Genomic DNA, 23,911 nt, shown 5'->3' on the forward strand with positions numbered 1-23,911 from the left:
CACCACTTTATTAGGTGAGGACGTCTTGGTGTAGAGAGAGACGTCAGCCATCACTGTAATCTCATTCTGACTTAGTCTCCAACAGGGCACCTGGGGAGGCTGTACGATGTTATAGGATCTTTCCCACAAACTATGGGCCTTGGCAGAGGGAATCCTCTGTCACACATGTGACGGATACCCCGTCCGCCATATTACGATCTCATTATAGCCTAGGAAGATCGTAATATGGCGGATGGGATACTGGTCACATTTGTGACCGAGTATTCCCACCGCCAAGATCTAAATCAGGTCCTACATCTAACACCTGTCGGTACTGTGTCTGCTATCATGTGGAACTGGCTTTCCATTCCCACTGGTTAACTAAGAGTGGTTCTTAGACAGCGAAGATTCCACTTGTGAGTAATTGTTCAGAGATGAGGTTTGTTGACTACCTAAGCTGCTGTCTGGTACAGCTGAGAAGGTCCTATCCTCTCAGGCACTGCATTACTTACTGATGCCTGGCAAATGTTCCTATGCACTGCAAACAGAATCCTACCAAGCCAGCTCTCCTATGTCTGAACTGTTACATTTTTGCTCACTTATGTTGTATTCAAAGACAGCCAGACAACTTCTCTTATTAGAGGTTTTATGTAGTGGTAAGCAGGCCTCTTCCAAAATGCCTGAGGGGACACTCAACAGTCATGAAGGAGAGCTCAGCCACATGAAACAAGATAGACTTGTTCAACACCACAATAGCTGAGGTTTCCACAGAGATTAAATCCATGACAGATGATTTTGCATCCGTGCACAAATGTTTGGAATCCACAGACAAGAGCCTGCAAGACGCTGAAAAACAAAAGCTTTCTCAACCGGACTAGGTAAAAAAAAACTAGGCACCGGAGGTGCAAATTTAAAGACATGGAGGACTGTTCAACGAGAACACCCTTCTGTTTGGAGTCCCATACAGCTCAAGAAAGGAGACATGATAGAGTACCTAAAGGACTTTAAGACTGGATCTGTACTTCCTGAAACCGCTTCATTTTCAGAGGCGGTGGTTGGATTAACGTAAAATAATGAAAACTACTGTAAGATTAAAAAAAAAAAATTATGGCACTCATGACCATCTTTGATATTATCAATTTATTATTTGTAGTAAAATTTTTGTGCAAAAAAAACAAAAACTGCATGGCAGGGGCGTGAGTTATAGATACCTTAGGGCATGAGTTATAGTTACTTGAGGTAACTAACTGTAACTGGTGAATTTATATGGTTTCGTACATTTTAAATGTGATCCTAACTATAACGGCCCTGTAACCTTTGTTCTTTAAGTGAATATATTTTATATATTTATCCACAACACTTTGTCAAGGAATTGCAGCACACTCAACTGCTGGTGTAGACGTACAGGGATTGACCAGCTCTATAACTCTCAAGGAACTTGCATTTCCAAACTTTTAATACCGAATTGCATCCATGTTAAACAAACGAACAGCATCCCTGATGCGTTTCGACAGATTGTTTTGTTCATGGCGAATGCATTCCTTCTCTTAATTAGGCAATTTATATTCTCCACCTGTGACAATGCATTCTGGGAGATGATGTTGCATATGCATTACGACAGATTAAAGGTGTTATAAATCAGCGTGAAAAGTGCACCAATTAGTTATCTTTCAAAGTCTGCATATTAATACAGCTCAGTGCTTCACATGTTTCAGTATTGTTGACAAAAACCACCTCACCTTTTCTTCCCGCTCACGCTGAATATTCAGATCACATTTCACCTCCTGCCATCAGTTCGTTTAACATGTTGACAAAAATGCATATGAATCAAATTTTTAAAGTCGCCTTAGTAGCCAAAAAGGATGCAATTTCGCTAAGTGTTCCTGGGCCCAAAAACCTCCAACAATGGGCCGCATCGAGCCACTTGATACATGTGCCTCAAAGACACGAGGTTTCCTGAATAGCGTAATTAGAGTTCCGTCACACCAGACTGCCATCTCCAAGTGCCAATGCACATGCAAAAGGGAAGTATAGCCTATATTCCCACTGACAAACATGACAAAGGAATTAATCTCAGAACTCCCGCTACAGTGGGCGAGAGAGTAGGTGCGGTATCTGGAGATGTGGATAAGCAGAGACCAGGACAAACTGTAGAAAGCTAACTATGGGCACTTGCTGACCTGGCTAGACAAGCGGATGGAAAGTTGGCTAAAGCTCTCACTTTCCTGAACTGGGAGGCTGGCCATCGCTTAGATGGTGATCCTTGCCAAATTCCTTTATGTATTCATTGACTTGCTGCTCCCACTGCTGCTGCACTTCTGCAAACAGCTCTGCTTGCGTCTTGTATCTCTTGCGTTAGCGGGTAGACTGCGCGCTCCGGATATGGACTTATACTATTATGGCTCTCAGGCGCAGTTTGTATATTATTGGCTTTGCCCTACGCAATTTCAGGAACACACGGTACCGGAATATGATCATGCCATGCCCCCCCCCCCTCAAGCGTTATAGCTGGCTCCCAAGAACCCATGAGCACAGATGGCACCATGGCATGAACAGTGTGGACATGGAATGAACTCAGACAGTGAGCCGGGCTGGGCTATTTGCCTCTTCAGTACCAATTTTAGGGCACCCTGCCCTTCCAATTACCATGGACTCTGGCACCCATGCATGGCTAAATGGCTTGGAGCTAACTACCAGGGGTGCAGTCTACCACGGCGGCAGCTTTTTACATCGCTTAAGGCATTTCAAGGCCAAAATGCGACTCAACTGGACACATTCACCTACCATCAACCTCAAGCAGCCAACCGCACTGCCCAGTAATGCTTCCTGGCGCCCTGTGCATTTTGTGTGCTTGAGGCACCCCTTACAAATATTTCTTCATGCAAGCTAGCCACTAGACTTTTTGCTGGGATGCAGGAGACCGTACTGGTACATACCCCCAGCAGCAGGCAGGAATGAAACGAAGATTTGACAACCCCCCCCTTACAGAGGGCAAGTTAAAATATTGTTGCACACAGTCCCAAGCGCTATCCCCTAACTATAGAATGTGACTGGTGCACTTTAAATACTTGCATAAACTATACTGTACCCCAGAAAGGATGCACAGAATAGGACTAATCAAGGAACTGAGTTGCGTCCGACCACCTGCATCTTGCGTGGCATTGCCCTGGCATGGAAGCATTGGACGCAGTGGAGGAAATCACTGGGTATGCACTAGAACAATCACCACTTATTGCGTTACTAGGCTATCCCACTAGACATGCATAAAGTGGCAGCCCCCCTCTTTTTACTAGCGAAGCGTCAGGTGGTGATGCATTGGGGCCGACGTTCAACACCGCAGCCAGACTGCTGGCTGTCAGACGCGACTTCTTGTCAGGAACAGCTCACTGCTTTACTGGGAGATGATGTCCACTAGATCCCGTCCCAAAGCCCTGAAAGGCTAAAGGGAGAGTATCCTAGTGAAATCCTGGGTGCACTCAGCTTCTGTCACACTTTGATTCTGGGGTGAAAAGACTTCAATCAAGACAGAGGCACAGAAAGTTCTTGGACAACAAATTAATGCTGGACCCAGGCAGATTAATTTATAGAAGCTTAAGATGTATAATCCCAGGTAACTGAAGGCTGGGTTGTTTCCCGTACACGTGCTATAACTATAGTTATGGTAAATACTGAATAAAAATTTGTGTAGTATGAACCGCACCTACCTCAGTTTCCTAAAGTAAATTTGGGCAGGTCAGACCTCCTGAAACTTAGCAAGGGAGAACATAGCCAGTACATTTTAGACATGCGGTTTTTAATGTGGAAAGCACCTAAATATGCATGCTGTGCCACACTTTTGGGTAACAATAGTATTTGGTGCCATTTGTTGCGCCCAGTAAGTTCATATTGATGTATCAGGGTGAGCAATATCTCAGCCACCTCCGGGCCAACTGGAATCGGGGTGACAGTTGCAGATAGCAGAGTCTCAATGTGCCAAGAAGTCCGGAACATCAAGACTGGTCTCCTCCTTGGCCCAGTGCCTTCACAGCCGCAGGCCTCTGGGCGCAGCAGAGTGGCATTGAGAAAGCGTAGCTTATATATTCTATATTAACATGAAATGTTTATGAACTAATGTGTAATAATGCGCATAGAAAATGTATTAATGTATCTTGCTAAAACGTGCACTTGAAAAGTGCCCATGGGGAGTGCCGCCAATATATACGGGGACTAATGAAGCTGACTAATAATGTTGAAATGTTATATTATGATACGATTTTGCACTAATAATAATAGGTTATATGTAAAGTTTTGCTAATAAATCATTAGGCCTTAGTTGGCATAAGTTGAGGTCTAGCTGCCTGCCTTTCATATTAAATGTGTTTTTCTAACGTGCAGTGTGCTGACTTGCTGAAGGACATGAACTTTTGTTTTTCCAAACTAGAAGATGAATGTAACTGTAGTAGATCCGTTCTCATGAAATTCGACTTGCTTGTAGAAACATTTTAGCTGAATGCAACAGTGTAAACCACTTGCAGGTACAAGGTCGCCTGAACCAGTACAGACAATGGAGCCACTGACTGAAGATGCGCAAAGGACCACGAGAGTATAAAATCATACCAGATATTCCACCCGCTAAATACGTCAATCATAAGGAACAATAAACTACGTGAGAACTGTTATGGGGTGACAAATTTGATGAGATAATAAAAATTCTATTGGAGGGAGATAGTGGGGTGCAACCCCTTATCCAACCAAATTTTAAGGGAATGTACAACAAAAATGGGATAAAAACCCTTGACACCAGGAAGTAAATGAGAACAGGAGAGAATAGGAGACTAGGAAAGAGTTAGGGAGGTGCTGATGCGATTTGCTATGACCCAGACACTTTGTCACTTTGCATAGAGACTTTGCTGTTTGGTTCTTAAAACCATTCTTGCCTTATATTGCCTGTTTACACTTTACCTCCTTATGAGGGAAGTGCCCCTTTTTACCAGATTGCTGAATTCCTGATGGCGAATCAACTGATGTCCTGAGGACGAAGGCCGAACCCGAGTGCTGACCCAATACGGAGGGTAACTATATGACAATGAAATTGTAATTGTCCGTTTGCTTTTCCTTTCTAGGTACCAACTGCTTCTTTTGACTGAGACCATAGCTAGATTTTTTCTAAATTGGTGTTACTAAATTGTTTTGCATGAAGCCCAACATGCCAATGCTAATTCGTGGTTAGTTAAGGGGTTCACTAAACTGACGCATATAGACAAATGACCAAATCTATGCTTTGTTAAATAACGTGATGATGATACTCTGCTAAAGATTACCTATGCTGACGCCGTGTTATATTCTAATGTTTGTGATTCTTGCTTTGATGAAATCTTATCAGAGTTGCCATATTGTGACTATGCTAATGTGTTTCTTGGTTTTGAGACTAATAAACTTGCTAGTAGAATTGTAATTAATAGGGAATAAACTTCACAAAATCATACTAAAACTGGTGTGGTTATTCATGACTGCAAGGTCATGGTGGTTTCCGAGTTTATTAAATGTCTTTGATTAATTTGAATTGATGCATTACTGTGAACTCTGATGACATTATTGACATATTGATTGACATGCTGATTAGCTATCTCGTCCTAAGGTGTCTTCAATCAAGGTCAAAAGATTCATTGGCCTAAAACGAGTCCCAAAGTGAGTAAATTAGTCATAAAAGGGACGCGTTAGCAGTTCTGGTAGCAGAGCGACGGTTTAGGCCCTTTAGGGCCCTAGGACGGAGGACTATTGTTTAAATAGTTTTTCGAGATAATGCAAATTGGAGGTATGATGAGTTTCTAAATTCCCCATGACTTTCCCGGAATCTCGGAGCTCGCTTAAGTGAGTTGGGTATGTTCTCGGCGTTTTAGCATGTGTGGTGTAAAATTTGCGCTTGCTCAGCTTATGCATATTGCAGGTGTTTTGTGAAGTTTGTGTGAATTTAGGCCAGGTAATGTTGTTTTAGTAGGAGTGGGTGTACTCCGCAGTATGAGAGTAGGGAAGTCGGCGAACTTCATGTGAGTGTGGCGCTTTGTGCTCAAAAAATTATCCACGTGGCTGTTGGTGATGTACGGACCCGTCATGGTCTAAGACTCCAGAGTATATTGACAAGTGTAGGAGACACATGGGTTTGTGTTGTAATTTGTGCGGTTTAGTAGGTCAATCGGGCGTGGTTGACAAGTCGAGTTTGAGTCAAATTGTGTGAATGAAACCTTCGATGGAGATTTGGCAAGTTCTAAAGTGCACTAGAACGAACCATTGACAAGTCGAGAGTAGGATTTGCAGGTTGAATTCTGCTTGCGAGTGCGGGAGCTGAGAAGGAGAGAGTAGCGACAGAGGCTTCAAGTGAAATCTGTGTAAAGTTCTGAAGCGAATGTGTTACCCTTCCTGAAGTAAACCAGCAAATTTGGGTTTTTGTAGTCAAAAGGTGCTCGCAATATATCGCATTAGTTTGTGTGAGGAGCACAAGCCGCAAAGCTTTGTCAGCTTCAGTGTGTGTGAGTATGACGTCAGTAGCGCCGCGCTGGGATAGGTCAGTTGCTGATAGGGGTCGCACACGGATTGGCAGCCGTCCGTGAGAGGCAATTGGTTAAGAAAGGTGGGTGAAGAGTGTTCTGGGAATTAAAGTCACTTTCTTATCAAATTCTAAACAAAATAAAAGACGCAACAATGAAGTTTTTCAAGGCTATAAAGAGTGCTTGGAAGGGAGATACATATATTATGGCGAGTGAAGGGGAGCCTACACCGCCTGAGGGTACTCCAGCTTATATCGTAATGGAGGAAAAGGGAGTCGCGCCATGTCTTTGGATGAAGCAGAGGCAAAAATTAACAGAGAAGGAGGGATGTTTAGCGTTTCCAGAGTACGGAACGTTTAATACAAGAATTTTAGAGAACTTGAGGTGGATGTTAAGTGTGCAAACCCACCTCCGAGACCAGCTCAGTATGAGGCATTAGCAATTTGGGATTTGATGGCCATACAACAGAGACAGCAGAAATTGTAAAGGAGAATGAAAAAAGCGGATAAGACTTTAGCTGAAGCTAGATGGGACAATGAGACCAAGACGTGTAGAAGGGGAATAGTTGATGGACTTAAATTGTTCCCGGCAATAACACAAGAAGATGAGACACAGGGAAACAAAGCCACTTGTAAGACAGACAAAGGCTCTAGTAGGCCAAAAGAGACTCAGAGATCTTGGGTAGATGAAGATGATTCAGACAATGAAGAGTTTCTTAACCAGTTGTTTTATGATCGCACGCCACCATATGCTATAAATGATAACACGCAGAGCACTAGTGTGAGTTCTGAAGTACCAGCACAGAGTAAGGGGGTCTAAAGTACAGTGCAGACAAGTGATACAGTTCTGATACAGAATGGTGTCAGTGTACCCACTGCGCCAGAGACACAGATACAGTTGCAGCCACCACAGATTCAAATGATTTCTCCAGATGTGCCAGTACTGGAGACAAATACGAGTCTGATGGTGCCGCCTGATCAGATATATACGAGATAAAAATTAGTGCAGAGTGAGCCAACTCCGCAATTGCTGCCCCAGCAACAGCTGGTTCTGAGTTACACTTCAGTTGCAGGACCGCAGTCAGTAGCTACAGCACCAATGATGAATCAAGCTATGGGAGTTAATGCTCCCCAGAGTTTGGGACCAGGTCAGACACCAGCTGCCATATCATTACCAATTACTGTTGGTCCACCAGTACCGCTGTACGCGCAGGGTAAGCCTGGCGTATGTGATCAGGGAAAAATGACCCAAGAGGCGATAAGAGGAGGGTCCATAGGACACCTGCAGGGAGAACAGAGAGTCGAAAGGACTAGATCCTTGTTAGACTTTAGACCGATTGGGGTTCCTTTGGAGACAATGAGGCAAGCAGGGTTGGGAACACTAACCCCACAGGTAATGAGTACCAATACGACACAGACACCAATGGTGCAGTCTGGAAAATATTTTGGTGCAGGGCTTAACAGCGCAACAATTGAACGAGTGGTTAGACAAACTCAACACTCCGCAAACTACTGCAGTGACCGCAGAGAGGTCAGAAAGGGAAGAATACCTGAATTTTGTGAGACTGGGTGTAGAAGCCATGGAACTAGTGGAAGGAACAATGGGGGTTAAGAGACTAGAGTCGTACACAGAAGCAGAATTGAGGTATCTGTGCCCCAAGATCACTAAAGAAGTGGGCAAGGTGCTTCAGAGGTTGGAAAACCTGGCAGATAAATACGGCATAGACATTGAAAATACTAAACATTTGAAAAGAAGCTACAGATTAGAATTTGAGTCTAAAGACTTCGAGCTTATGATATCTACTGGGATGAAAGCGCATCTTAAAGAAATACTGCAGAGTGTTCAAATTTGGGGAGCCTTAGAGAAATGGGAAAGCAGATGGGCGAAGGAGAGATAAAGAGAAAGGCGAAAGTCCGGAACCAAAACAGGCTAAAGCCGCACCGGACACGGGGACAATAAAAATGTTACCAATGAAAGAAACAGCCGGAGGGGTTCTAGTCCATGTACCGTGCTCTAGGGGTGACATTCTGTCATTCACAAATGACTATCCCAGGTTGATGGAGAAGCAGATTGAATGGTATCAGCAGACGGACAGGTTTGTGAAGCTTGCAAAATGTCTCTGGGAGGACTTGAATACCCTGTTTGAAATTATAGTTCCACCTGACTTATGGCTTGAGTGCAAGAGGGGCATAGACTGGCCAACAGAGGAGCTGGCTAGGGATAAAGTTACCGGAGCACCGTCTGAAGAGGTGATGAAATATTATCATAAAGTGATTGAGTTTTTGAAGCAGAAAGTGTCGCCGAAAGTGACTGATTGGCAGAAAATTGATCGAACCTCACAGGAAGCCAAAGAGTCAATTCATGCTTACTATGAGAGATTGTTGAAAGCATTCAAACATTACAGTGGCAGCGAGGTCATTGAGCCGAAAGACATAAATCACCTTGTGTTCAGGTTTGTTGAAGGGCTGAGACCAGAGATTAGCCAGATGATTAAGAATCATTTGATCTGTTGGCAAGCAAAGCCGATTGAGGAGGTATTGCAGTATGCTAAATACTGTAGTGATGAGATTGAGTTGAAGCAGAGAAAGTTGAAAGAGAAAGTGATGGTGATGCAGATTAAGGCAGCACATGCAGGAATGCAGGGGAATGGAATACAACAGGTGGTACAACAGCAACCGCAACGGAATGGCATTTTTCAGGCACAACCGAGAGGTCGAGGAGGTTTTGTGAACTGTGGCCCAGACTTGAACACTGTTGTGGTTCAAAATGATGTGCAGGGGATGAAAAAGGTGTCACCATGTCACGCTTGCGGGGGCGTGGGCATTGGAAGCGGGAATAGCCAATGGTGGTGCAGGATGGTTTTGTTCAACAAAGCAATGTCGTCGGTACATTCCAAAATGTGAGGGGTCCAAAGATGAGGGGCCAAAATCAGAACTTCCAGAGTAACATGGTTCAGATGCAGGGGTTACAGCCCATGCAGCAAATGCCGCGTGTTCAAACAGCACAAATGCAGCAGGTACAACAGCAGGTTCCCATGGTACCTAGACAGCAAATACAAATACCGTTGGCTCCAATGGGACAGCAACAGGTGATGCTTCCTCAACAGGTCACAGGCCAAACAATGAGTCAAAATAACACAGTACAACAGTTCCCATTGCGTGGTGAGGATGGAATAAACGGTTAATGGTCGGATGATTGTTCAGACAGTGAGGAGTGCAGGCTTGCAGCGTCCCTAGAAGTAGATCAGAGGGGCCCCTATGTAGAGGGGAAGGTGATGGGTCATAAGGTTTAGTTCCTAGTTGATACAGGAGCTACACGCTCTACAGTCAGAAGTGCAGAGGTTCCGAAATTGCCACTTTCAGGGCGTACCATAAGAGGGGTAGGAGTAACAAATCATTTACTGACAAATCCAATTACAGATCCGGTCCAAGTTGAGATTGGCAACTTCCAGGGACTACACAAATTTGTAGTCTGTGATTCTAGTCCTGTATCCCTACTGGGAAGAGACTTACTATGTAAAACGAGGTGTTCGATTACCTGTTCCAATGAAGGGATTGAGGTGCAGACAAACAGTGATGATGAAGGGGACGATGCTCAGTTTCCAGAGTTGGAGATGGATACTGCAAATGAGGAATATCCTTTGATAACCTTATTCCCAATGCTTACAGTAACAGACTTGCCACCTGAGTAGCAGGGAACAGTGACAGAGAAAGTGTGGGACCGGACAGGAAAAGAAGTGGGATTGATAAAGGGAGTAGAACCGGTTAAGGTACAGGTAAAGCCGAATGCAGTGTTCCTAAGGTACCGCAGTACCACATGGCACATGATGTCCTCATTCAGGTAGCACAGATAATTGCGGACTTTGTGAAGCAAGGGGTTCTGAAGGAAGTGATGAGTAGCCCGTGTAATTCACCAATAATGGGTTTGAAAAAGCCTTGTGGGAAAGTTCGAATTGTGCAGGACTTGAGGAAAATAAACGAAATTGTGGTAAAATGCTGCCCCATAGTGCCAAACCCAGCTGTGATCATGTTTCAGGTTCCGTGTGATGCAGAGTGGTTCACAGTTGTGGACCTGTCTCAAGCATTCTTTTCAGTGCCTCTTCATGAGGACAGACAATTTCTCTTCAGTTTCAAATTCTTGGATAAGGTGTACAGTTGGTGTAGAATTCCTCAAGGGTTTTCTGAGTCATCTTCAATCAGATATTGAAGAAGAATTTGGAGTCATTAGAACTGCGTTTCAGTTCGAATCTAGTACAGTATATTGATGATTTGTTGATTGTGTCCAGAACAAAAGACGACTGCAGGTATGACACCATTGCCTTACTGAACCATTTGGGAAAGAATGGACATAAAGTGTCCCCAAAGAAGCTACAATACTGTCAGAGAGAGGTGAATTACTTAGGTCACCTAATTGAAAAGGGATCGAGAAAAATATCCAAAGAAAGATTGACAGCCATACTGCAGATGAATCCCCCGACAACCAAGAGAGATGTCAGAATGTTTTTGGGAATGATGGGCTACTGTCGTCAGTGGATTCCCAACTTCTCGATTATCTCAAAACCATTGGTGAAACTGACAGTTAAGGACCCGGGTACCATAACCATGCCCGAGAAAGAGATGGAGGCATTCATGGAATTGAGGGAAAGCATGTGCAGGGCACCAGCTTTAGGTATGCCTGATTAAACGAAGCCTTTCCTACTGTTTTGTCATGAACGTGATGCTTCTTCTTTGTCAGTTTTAACACAGGTCAATGGAGGTGCAAACCGCCCAGTAGCATTTTTTTCAGCTACTTTGGACCCAGTCGCAGCAGCCTTACCGGGTTGTTTGCGTGCAGTTACAGAAGTTGGTCAAAGCCTCATCCAATGTGAGGGCATAGTGATGGGACATCCTTTAACAGTAATGGTCCCCCATTCAGTTGAAATTCTGTTGACCCGAACTAAAACGCAGCACATGACAAATGCGCAGTTGACAAAATATGAGACCATTATACTGGGGTCTCCTAATGTTTCCCTTAAGAGATGTACTGTATTGAACCCGGCAACTTTACTTCCTATTGATAATGCAGACATTGACAATACCGAGGAAGTAGAACATGATGGTCTTGAGGTAACAGAACTATGCACCAAACCGAGACCTGACATTAAAGATACCCAATTGGAAGAAAATGATTACATTATGTTTGTTGATGGTTCATGCTTGAGAGACTCAGTAGGAATACTGAGAGCTGGATATGCCGTGTGTACAATCACCAGTATTTTAGAAGCTTCCTGGCTCGAAAGAGTGTACTCTGCTCAAGTGGCTGAATTAATTGCCCTTACCAAGGCATGCCACCCAGCTGAAAACTTGAAAGACACTATCTACACTGACAGCGGATACGGATTTGGAATTGTACATGACTTTGGCCAGTTATGGTCACAAAGGGGTTTCATGACGTTTTCTGGTTCACCAGGGGAAAATGGCGAAAAGATTAAGGATTTGTTGCACGCGATTCAGTTACCTCTTGAAATTGCCGTGGTGAAATACAATGCTCATGTTAAGTCACAAGACTTTGTGTCAATGGGAAATGGATATGCAGATCAAGTCGCAGGATTTTGTGCATTGAACTGTATATCGTTTCGAGATCAGTGGGAATTGTTACCTGAAATTGAAAATGAGACATGCTTAAACTTTGCGTTAAGGGTGGTTGACACGTTAGAGGAGCTCAAATCACTGCAGGGACATGCCAGCAAAGAGGAGAAACGCTCCTGGCAGAGGATGCAATGCGTACAGAGGTCTGACGACTTATAGGTCTCAGAGGAGGGAAAATTGGTTTTGCCAAACAGTCTTCTGTCACAGTTTGCGAGGTTTTACTATGGGCAAGCACATGCAGGGAGAGATGCAATGATCAGATTGTTCAAAATCGATTGGTTCAATCCAAAATTCAGACAAGCTGCAGAGGTTATCTGTCACAGGTGTATTATCTGTCAGCAGATAAATGCAGGAAAAGGGACTGTGGTGAATATGAGCCATGTTGGGAGAGCTGGTGGTTCGTTCAGCAGAATGCAGATGGATTTTATCGAGATGCTCATGTGTGGAGGTCTGAGGTACGTGTTGGTGATTGTGTGCATTTTCAGCCACTAGATTGAAGCTTACCCTACACGTAAGAATGACAGTCTCACAGTAGCAAAGCTGTTGCTTAGAGTTAATACCCCGCTTCGGATTCCCGATCTCTTTAGAATCAGATAGGGGCAGACACTTCGACAATGAGGTGATTAAGCTCTTGTGTGCTGCATTGAACATTGAGCAGAAGCTGCATTGTAGCTATCGCCCTGAAGCATCAGGACTAGTGGAACAGATGAATGGTACTTTGAAGTCGAGAATGGCAAAAATGTGCGCAGTTACCAATTTGAAGTGGCCAGATACATTGCCCTTAGTACGGATGTCAATGAGAAACACACCTGACAAGAAAACAGGACTATCTCCACACGAGATTCTAATGGGTCGAGCTATGCGATTGCCTGCAAATGCTCTTGTGAATATCATGGATGATATGTGTTGGACTACTGCAAGTGTCTGGCTGATGTGGTCCGCTCTTTTTCTCACCAGATGGAGGCTACCACATTGCCACCGATAAGCGATCCAGGTCACACCCTGAAAGCCGGTGAGTGGGTGGTTGTCAAGAAACACGTGAGGAAATAGTGTTTGGAGCCGTGTTGGAAGAGACTATATCAAGTAATACTGACAACAACTACTGCTGTGAAATGTGCAGGCCTTCCGAATTGGATACATGCCAGTCACACAAAGAAGGCGACGTGTCCTACTGATGAGGAACTTGAAGTGTCCAGCACAACAGCTGCAGAGAAGGAAGTCTCCGGGACGGAGAGTATTCAAAGGGGAACTGAGACTGAAGGAGAGTATGCTGAGGACGGCTTAGTCACTCAAAGCAAGTTCCAGAGGAGTGACAATGAGCCTATCTCAGCTGAGGTAACAGGGGAACCGACGCAAAGAGAGGATCTCCCAGAAGCAGACGGATACTGGTTTGAAGTTGAGCCCGTAACAGACCCAGAAGGCGAGGGGGAAGAGGCAGAGGGAAGTCAAGGTGTTCTGACTCTTCCTGAGCCACTTGCAGAGCCATCAAGAGAAAACACCATAGCACAAGAGGAGGGCGCTGTTCAACATTTTAAAAGGATAAGCAGGAAGAAAACACATAAAGGAGATAACTGGCCAAAGCCACACGCTGCAGGAGAGAAAGTGGTCCCTAGTGAAACAATAGAAGAAGTTGACACACCCAGTTCATCTCAGTGAAGGAGAGTTGCAAAGTGAACGTAAATTGAAAAGAAAAAGTTGCAAACAGAAGTTACGCAGGTCCTGAATGGGCGTATGCGACATCAGCTGAATGGCAACAAGAATTCTTGGCGTTATGTTTTGATCAAGAGGTACCAGATCAATACTACGGCACCTGAATTCAACTCTAGAAAGAGACTGTGTTAAGTTGAAATTAAAATCGAAAGCTGAGAAGCTGAAAAAAGAGACTGATAAATTACCGGATGTGACACTGATAACCTGAATTGACACTGAAAAACCGGTTATGACAAACTGTTAACCTGATTTGACAAAAGTGTCCTGGAGTGAGTGAAACGCTGAAAATACTCGCAGAGAGAGAGAGAGAGAGAGAGAGAGAGAGAGAGAGAGAGAGAGAGAGAGACTTTGCACGAGAAAAAAAAAAAGAAACAAGCTTTTATATCGTCCTCAAGTTGATTGTTTGCGTTGTATTATTCTGCTATCTGATCCTTTACAGATCATGAGTTACACTAGAGGTAATAGTAATAGGGGTAGGTTGTGTGGTTGGTTGAGTGCTATTCTGGCTATTGTGTGTGCAATAATAATTATAGGCGTGATTGTGGGAATGCCATTGGTGGATAAGAAAGTGACTAACAATGCTTCAAATCCTGAAACTGCTCCACTAACACCATGGGAGAAGTTTGAGGAGGATGCAAAATACTTGCATGAGTGAACACTTCCAAAAGGGGTACGATCTACTAATGTCTTCTATCGCTTGCTGAATTAGTACGTTGACACAATGGAGGCAAAGAATTGCTATGTGTGCACGAAGATTCCTTCATCAGTACAAGAAGGGGTTACTTATCATAGTCTGCCATTAACGTACGAGATAAGTTGTAGTTTGCTGTTAACTAGATTCTATGATCAAGAACATGTGCAATACTTCTACTCTAACTTAGATGTAGTGTTTTCCTTTGTGCCTGTGATTGAGTTTCTAAATAAACTAGCTAAAGAACATAGCATAAAATTAGTTAGGGGTTTCTTTGAGCCGACACTGACATTTGGGACAGCTTATGCGCACCGCAATAATATAACCTGCTTACTAACACCTGTAGAAAAGGGCTTCTTAGATCACACTGATGAGACGAAAAGCAATTAAAGAAAGGCTAGAAAGAGGATTAGAAAAACGCACGTTTGCAAATGATTATGCTTACACTGCTATAAAGACACAGGGCAAATTAGCTATAGATGCATTACATGTAGGTAGACTGTGTATATATAGGCCGAAATCTGAGCATGACACTTTATTTGTGGGAACGAGTGAGTGCAGGCATGTGTTTTTCTTTCAGAGTAAATGGACATTCATGTTAATTAGACAGGATCCAGCGATCCCTGGGATCTATTATATATGTGGGCTTAATGCTTATTACCGTCTTCCAAAGGGATGGTATGGGACATGTTATTTGGGAATAGTTTTCCCAAAGATCTACCAGATTGATGACTTAAAGCAAATTCCTAAAATGTCTGAATTACAACATACTAGACAAAAGAGAAAGACAGCGGCTGCTGTCGTTGGTGACATATTTGGAGCCATAATTCCTTCAGTAGGGGTTATCTTAAACTCCATAAAGATTCGAAAGTTGTCTACTATTGTGGATAACATGCTGACAAACTTCACAGGGGCTATACTCCCGATACTGAACTTGCTGCGGAAAGAGCTACGACTCTTCAAAACCGGCTTGCTTTAGACATTCTTTTAGCGAAGAGTGGCGGAGTCTGTAAAATGCTTAATGAGCGCCATTGCTGTGCGTTCATTCCTGACAATAGTAAAAAGATTAGAGGTATGCTTACTAACCTAACAAGAGATAGTGCAGATTTGAAGGAACCTGGAGTTTGGGAAAGAGTTGGGAAACGGATTACAAAAGTAGGGAACTGGTTTAGTAGTATTTGGAATGGGGTTCTTGCAAAAATATTAGGGGGTCTATTGATTGTCCGGATATGTTTATTGGGATTATGGTTATCATGCAAAGTTAATGAAAGAATCAAAAGAAATTTGGCAAAACAAAACAAAAGAAATGAAGAAAAAGAGAAAATGTTCAAAGAAATATGGGAAAAATCACACGGGGATGATGTTGAAATGCGTATATTGAGAAAAATGAAAGGTTAAGGTTTTGTGTGAGGACAAGTGTCATCAGAGGATGGACTGAGAGAGCGTAGCTTATATATTCTATATTAACATGAAATGCTTATGAACTAATGTGTAATAATGCCGCAAAGAAAATGTATTAATGTATCTTGCTAAAACGTGCGCTTGAAATGTGCCCACGGGGAGTGGCCGCCAATATATACGGGGACTAATGAAACTGACTAATAATGTTGAAATGTTATATTATGATACGATTTTGCACTAATAATAATAGGTTATATGTAAAGTTTTGCTAATAAATCATTAGGCCTTAGTTGGCATAAGTTGAGGCCTAGCTGCCTGGCTGTCATATTAAATGTGTTTTTCTAACGTGCAGTGTGCTGACTTGCTGAAGGACATGAACTTTTGTTTTTCCAAACTAGAAGATGAATGTAACTGTAGTAGATCCGTTCTCATGAAATTCGACTTGCTTGTAGAAACATTTTAGCTGATTGCAACAGTGTAAACCACTTGCAGGTACAAGGTCGCCTGAACCGGTACAGACAATGGAGCCACTGACTGAAGATGCGCAAAGGACCACGAGAGTATGAAATCATACCAGACATTCCACCCGCTAAAGACGTCAATCATAAGGAGCAATAAACTACGTGAGAACTGTTATGGGGTGACAAATTTGATGAGATAATTAAAATTCTATTGGAGGGAGATAGTGGGGTGCAACCCCTTATCCAACCAAATTTTAGGGGAATGTACAACAAAAATGGGATAAAAACCCTTGACACCAGGAAGTAAATGAGAACAGGAGAGATTAGGAGACTAGGAAAGATTTAGGGAGATGCTGATACGATTTGCTATGACCCACACACTTTGTCACTTTGCATAGAGACTTTGCTGTTTGGTTCTTAAAACCATTCTTGCCTTATATTGCCTGTTTACACTTTACCTCCTTATGAGGGAAGTGCCCCTTTTTACCAGATTGCTGAATTCCTGATGGCGAATCAACTGATGTCCTGAGGATGAAGGCCGAACCTGAGTGCTGACCCAATACGGAGGGTAACTATATGACAATGAAATTGTAATTGTCTGTTTGCTTTTCCTTTCTAGGTACCAACTGCTTCTTTTGACAGAGACCATAGCTAGATTTTTTCTAAATTGGTGTTACTAAATTGTTTTGCATGAAGCCCAACATGCCAATGCTAATTCGTGGTTAGTTAAGGGGTTCACTAAACTGACGCAAATAGACAAATGACCAAATCTATGCTTTGTTAAATAACGTGATGATGATACTCTGTTAAAGATTACCTATGCTGACGCCGTGTTATATTCTAATGTTTGTGATTCTTGCTTTGATGAAATCTTATCAGAGTTGCCATATTGTGACTATGCTAATGTGTTTCTTGGTTTTGAGACTAATAAACTTGCTAGTAGAATTGTAGTCAATAGGGAATAAACTTCACAAAATCATACTAAAACTGGTGTGGTTATTCATGACAGCAAGGTCATGGTTGTTTCCGAGTTTAATAAATGTCTTTGATTAATTTGAATTGATGCATTACTGTGAACTCTGATGACATTATTGTCATATTGATTGACATGCTGATTAGCTATCTCGTCCTAAGGTGTCTTCAATCAGGGTCAAAAGATTCATTGGCCTAAAACGAGTCCCAAAGTGAGTAAATTAGTCATAAAAGGGACGTGTTAGCAGTTCGAACAGCCCTAGAACACACACACACACGCATGTGGCACAATAGGCATGTTGTGATGCCTGAAGAACACACAAGCGTTCAGAGTCTTGAGAACATTCGCTGATCTGAAGGTCACAAGTTCAATTCCATCCATGCACAGCTGACTCACCCTTTCATCCTTCACCATTAAACTGGGAGTCAGTCACATCCGCACTTAGAAAGGGAAGCCCGGAGCACAGGCAAGTTATTAAAGCGTCAAATGCAGCTTTGAGTTTTGTGTCAAAGCAGGTGGTGGTGGTGCTAGGTATACAGGGTCGTGACTTTGTAAAGGACAAAAAAAAAAAAAATCAAGTGACGAAAAGTAAATGCTCTCCCTACATAAATAAAAAATGTGCCTAACCCTCTGACAATCAACCAGAATTCTGTGGAACCCAGTAAAGCCAAATGCTGCCTACAAAAATATTTTTCAAGTACCACAATTTAATGAACACTTAAATAGCAAGTCTACAAAGTCCGACAGTCAAGGTTCACTCACACCAACAGTAAGGAGGGGTTGGCGGTGGGGGTGTGTACAGGACATATAAGAACTGACTCAATGGGTCAGATTAAGTTATTCTGTAGGGCAAAGTCGCATTTGAACACATCTGCTGACCACTTTGACAAGAGGGTCATCTCTAGCCGAAACTAACTGCCACCTCACCCACCTCTCGTGGTGGCATATGGCCTGTTATGCTTACAGGGGGAAGGCAAAACACATCTTGGAAGCCAAGCCTAACAGGACAGTGGCACGGCACAGGGCTATTTACTTTTATTTTTAATTACACATAGTGCGTAGAAGACCCAAAGGTATTGGAGCAATTTACAATGAGAAAAATTGAAGATCCAGTAGTGAACGATACTGTACTGCCAATTGCAAAAAAAAAAAAACCTAGACTGTGGGCACTGAGTACTATGCAGCTTATTATGGCCCAATCAATGAAATACAGAGCTGTACTTGCACTGAACTCCCACTCACCCACGCCTGGTGCTAGTCTCCAATTTCCTTCTCCTACGTTTTCGGTTAATTTTGGTACCACATTTAGAACGGAAATAATTTAAAAAAATAAAAAATAAAGACTCTACAACTCACAGTAAAATAATAAAAGCATGGCGCTGAGCCGCAAGGAGAAAGGATCACGGCTCAGATTAAAGGGAAAACCGAAACCAGATGGGAGGAGGGGCCATCATACGCTGGAACAGGAGGAAGTGTGATGTAGAGGGATGGCCAACAAAAATGTTCTCTTAGTGGTAGAACTCCCTTGACAGGAACTTAGCACACCAAAGGAGGAACATTCAGCACAATACACCATTAAAAGTGCTGAAGCAAATATATTAATTAAAAATTATTAATGAATGTTTATGTATTTGAATAAAGAAAATGTTTAGAAATCCAATTAACAGGGAAAATTAATGTGCACGTTTGAAAATGTGCCCACGGAGAGTGGTCATCAAGATTCACGAATTATATTAAAAAGTGACTAAAAATGTGAAATGTTGAGAATGTATAATAACGATGTAATACGTCATATTGAGATATATAACATGTTTTGCATTATATTATAGATTTAACTTAGTCGAAGTTGTGACCTAGTTGCCAGGTCTCATGCAGAAGCTGAATTATTAACATGCAATGCAGAGGAGCTAATGCTTATTGTTTAATTAAGTCTGCTTTGCTAGCATTCTCTGCGATGAACCAACGGACAGGAGATGATGGAATCAAAATTGTAACAAGGACTGTGTAAGGGAGACTGTATGTACTTTCCCAGGACTCAAACAATAGAGCCACTGACTGGAGGAGAAGATGCAACATTTTCGAAACCTGATGAGCCGAATGATGAGGACATCGTACAGTGAACCAATCAACACATTGCTAACGGTGTAATATTAGAATTCATAGATTCGAAAACTTACATTTATTGGATGGAGTCATAGCTAATGATTAACTGACCAATTAGCAATTGGGGGATAGTCTGGGTGGCTTTGATATAATGACGTGACAGAAAGGGAGAGTTCAGATGTTAGGGAGATGGACGGAGGGAGATGCTAGGCGAAGAACTGATGGAGAGATTCTGTCATTGGGCTCATGCTCTTGAGACCCTGATGTAATGCTCATCGATTGATGACTTGAAGACGAAGACTGACTTAGTTGCTGATCCATACCGAGGATAGGTAGATACGACAATGTGACTGAATTACCTTTTGTGCCTTTCCTTTCTAGGTACCAACTGCGCTGTTTAAATAGTTTTCCTTTTAGCTAGATTTTTCAAATCAGTGTCCTAAATTGTTTTCGCATGAAGTCCCACATGCTCATGCTAATCTGGGTTAGATGAGGTTCCTATTCTAGGACATTGACATATACAGTAACAAATGACTGACGGGCTGGTTTACTGAACTCTGCTGATGTACTTTTCTGTGATTCATATGTTGGCTTATGCTGAAGCAGTAGCATGTATGTTTTCCTCAAATTCTGATTTGATCGTGTTATTGGTAGTCACTAATGAATTAATCTGAAGTTTACTGAATAAAAATTTAATGAATCTCATGATTTAGTATTGTAACTAATAGGGAAATAAAACTGTTAAAACGTACATTGAGTTGTGTTTATTCATGACTGAAATGTCATGCTGTGATGCTATTAACTGCCGATTAATGACTTGCTTAATGATTATTGATTTGTGTATTGTTTATTGATGGACGTTGGTTACTACATAGCTAAAATACTCTAGGCGAATCAAAAGGCTCATCGGCCTATTCACATCCCCTTGTAAGTTTACTTACCAAGGACCGGGCGTGGTGGCAAAAGTGAAGCACTTGAGATAAACACAACAATGCACGAATGGCAAGAGTGGGCATGGCTAAAAACCCATAATGAATACAACAAATCTTGCAGACGGTTCTACTCGCTGCCAAGCTCGACCTAAAAAGGAAGATAAGTTTTGGGAAGCTGTAAGATGCACAGTGGTCTTATACGCTCTACTGGAAGAGAAGTCTGAAAGATTGTCCCACCCATCTGTGTTCTATAATTACCTCCTAAAGTAACAAAGACCTCAGTTCTTGCTCCGTCGCATGCTGGTGCAATTAACTGTCTGGCTGCAATCTTGTCAACATCGTTTGGGGATGTGCTGGTTTTAAACAAAACTGCCAGGAGAAATTGACCAACCTGTCCTCTGTAGGTGACACCATTCCGAATCCATCAGACTTTTTGGACATCCTACATGACATGTCTGGCGGTATGTTCTCTCCAATCATAGGTGTAAGAGGTTAGCAAAAGTCGCTGCGGCAATAATATGCGGGCGTCGGGGTGTTTGTCTAAGTACCTTAGAAAGGATATTCTGTTCCGTTATTGCACCGTTTATGCATCATTGTGATCTTCACATGTCGTTTTCTAATGCTCATACCTGGAGCAAACAACTAGAAAATGTTTCCTTCCAGATCCAGAATCTGATTCCACCCTGATCTCTTACAAATACAAAGAAAAACAATTATTGCCAAAAGGTAGTGAAGTTTACTGGTAAGAAATCAAGACATTAAAATTGTACCAGCCCCTACTACATGCCAAACAAAAACAAGAAGGTTTTTTATTAGCAAACCCGTCTCCGATGTCGTGATTAACGTATTTAATGTAGAGAAAATTGGCATCACGAAAAGCAAAAAAAAAATTACAAAAAAGAGAGACTCCACTGGCAAATTCGAAACAATGCCTTACCTGTAACTCCAGCTTCGTTTCTAACCAGATGTCGTGGGCTATCAAAAAAACTAATGTCCTCCCTCTACACAGTAACATCAATTCCAATCCTTAGATTACAGGCTCTGTTTGAAATTTGCGAGGAAAATCTGCACATGGCTTTAAAGCACCCCCATGGCTGTGCCAGACACTGAAGGCGGTTCAGCATGCTTCCCGCTTCTCTAGAATTAAGCAGGAGATTTCCGATAGTTGACCTTACCTTCCGTCTTCATGCAGAACGCAAACATCAGCTTTCCTTTACTTCACTTCGATATCACTACTTCCAAACTGCGAAAAAGAAGGAAAGGAACCAGAATGCCGGAATCAAAAGTGATTGACAAGGGAATCAGCCTTGCTACGAAAACCTTCGCGTCTGTACTTCCCAGGAAACCCAGAGATTGGTTAAAAAAAGAACGGCCCGCCTCAAACAAGACGGCCCACAAGTCGTCCGAGAAATTGCCCAGGAAGCTGTGCCGGAAACACATCTACATTGCCCCGGAAATTCTGGCCCAGTCGCACGAGAGCCGGCGCTCCTGCTGCTGAAGTTGACTCGTTGTGCGGAGCTGTTTACGTAGCCTCGTGTAGGAGGGACAAGTGGGTTCGCCCTCCAGTCTGTGAGAGAGCGTCCCAGCATCGAAATATGAGTGCAATGTAGCAAGGCAGTGCTCGTGGCTTCTGTGCCTTTATGAAATGTTGATACCAACGTTTTAGAAAGGTAGCGGGCAGACAACCATTGTGAGTGGTGCTGAGCCGTTGGTGTGTGCTGATAGCTGCTTGCACTTACCTCAGCTTCGTAAGGAATAACTCTCTCACATTTTCACCTTTTACAACAAAATGCCAGAGAGTATGTATTGAAAAAATATGTCATACAGAATAGATAACACCAATGTCTCCTGGAGACACAGAATAGAAGGTTCTCCCTTCATAAAGCACCTGTAAGCTCCGCCCGCTGAGCCACGCCCCGTCCACCCTCGAAGTAGGTAAAGGAATTCCCGCCTCTTACCAGGATGATGGACAGCTTTCCAAAACGACCCCACTGCGTTTACCGCCGATTCAGGTGGTGCGTTGTTGATGCGCAGACGCATGAGGACATCTCCACAAAGACGCACTAGTAACAATAACATTGCCAAAGGCACACAAGGTTGCTGGAGACGTTTACCCCGTGGCCCATCACGTACCCCTAGAGTACAATATAAACAGGGCGTATAAAACATGATAGGTAACGCTTACTGACATACTCGTAGAAAATACTCCGGTTGGGTAGACCACGATGCTCATTTTACAGAAACTAAACCTCAACAGAAAGCACTTAGAAATATAAACGTAGCAGGTGCCGCAGTTGAAGCTCAGCTTCTGGAAAGGACAAGCCACCCTAACTCTTGGGCTTGGCAAAGATAAAGCAAGGCTGTGCGCTCAGAGATCCCATAGCAGAAAAAGATCTAGAATCCTTCCTGGAGGTGAACTGATGATGTACTGGAGCGTAATCTGTATCTGACTGCGACGCTCGGGTTCTATCTTCCTCTGCTGGAGACACAGAGTAGAAGGTTCTCCCTTTATAAAGCCCCTGTAAGCTCCGCCTGCTGAGCCACGCCCCGTCCACCCTCGAAGTAGGTAAAGGAATTCCCGCCTTTTACCAGGATGATGGACAGCTTTTCAAAACGACCCCAATGCGTTTACCGCCGATTCCGGTGGTGCGTTGTTGATGCTCAGAAGCACGAGGACATCTCCACAAAGACGCACTAGTAACAATCATATTGCCAAAGGAACACAAGGTTGCTGGAGACGTTTACCCCGTGGCCCATCACCTACCCTTAGTGTACAATATAAACGGGGCGTATAAAACATGCTAGGTTACGCTTACTGACATACTCGTAGAAAATACTCCGGTTGGGTAGGCCACGATGCTCTTTTTACAGAAACTAAACCTCAAAGGAAGCACTTACAAATATAATCGTAGCAGGTGCCGCAGTTGAAGCTCAGCTTCTGGAAAGGACAAGCCACCCTAACTCTTGGGCTTGGCAAAGATAAAGCAAGGCTGTGCGCTCAGAGATCCCATAGCAGAAAAAGATCTAGAATCCATCCTGGAGGTGAACTGATGATGTACTGGAGCGTAATCTGTATCTGACTGTGACGCGCGGGTTCTATCTTCCTCTGCTGGAGACACAGAGTAGAAGGTTCTCCCTTTATAAAGCACCTGTAAGCTCCGCCCGCTGAGCCACGCCCCGTCCACCCTCGAAGTAGGTAAAGGAATTCCCGCCTTTTACCACGATGATGGACAGCTTTCCAAAACGACCCCACTGCGTTTACCGCCGATTCAGGTGGTGCGTTGTTGTTGCGCAGAAGCACGAGGACATCTCCACAAAGACGCACTAGTAACAATCACATTGCCAAAGGCACACAAGGTTGCTGGAGACATTTTTACCCCGTGGCCCATCACGTACCCTTAGTGTACAATATAAACGGGGCGTATAAAACATGCTAGGTAACGGCTACTGACATACTCGTAGAAAATACTCCGGTTGGGTAGACCACGATGCTCATTTTACAGAAACTAA

The 23,911-nt window shown here is 43.1% G+C and overlaps 1 protein-coding gene across 3 annotated transcripts in view; it reads right to left on the minus strand.

The window, feature by feature from the left end:
• SNRPB2 (small nuclear ribonucleoprotein polypeptide B2) overlaps window positions 1-21,853 on the minus strand; it is a 55,849-nt gene extending 33,996 nt beyond the window's left edge. Inside the window, exons 1-2 of one of the 3 annotated variants that reach the window (XM_069234092.1) lie at window positions 21,577-21,853; window positions 20,950-21,091 (exon numbers count right to left, since the gene is read on the minus strand). Coding sequence is in view for 1 of the 3 variants with exons in the window: in XM_069234090.1 (XP_069090191.1) it covers window positions 21,339-21,416 (78 nt within the window). In the remaining 2 variants the exon portion in view is untranslated. Of the gene's footprint in view, window positions 1-20,949; window positions 21,092-21,338; window positions 21,476-21,576 lie in introns of those variants that run through there. The other 2 variants (XM_069234091.1, XM_069234090.1) reach the window with 2 other exon arrangements.
• Between the last annotated feature and the right edge of the window lie 2,058 nt (window positions 21,854-23,911).

This window comes from Pleurodeles waltl, chromosome 5, assembly GCF_031143425.1.
Source record: "Pleurodeles waltl isolate 20211129_DDA chromosome 5, aPleWal1.hap1.20221129, whole genome shotgun sequence".
Taxonomy (NCBI): Eukaryota; Metazoa; Chordata; class Amphibia; order Caudata; family Salamandridae; genus Pleurodeles; species Pleurodeles waltl.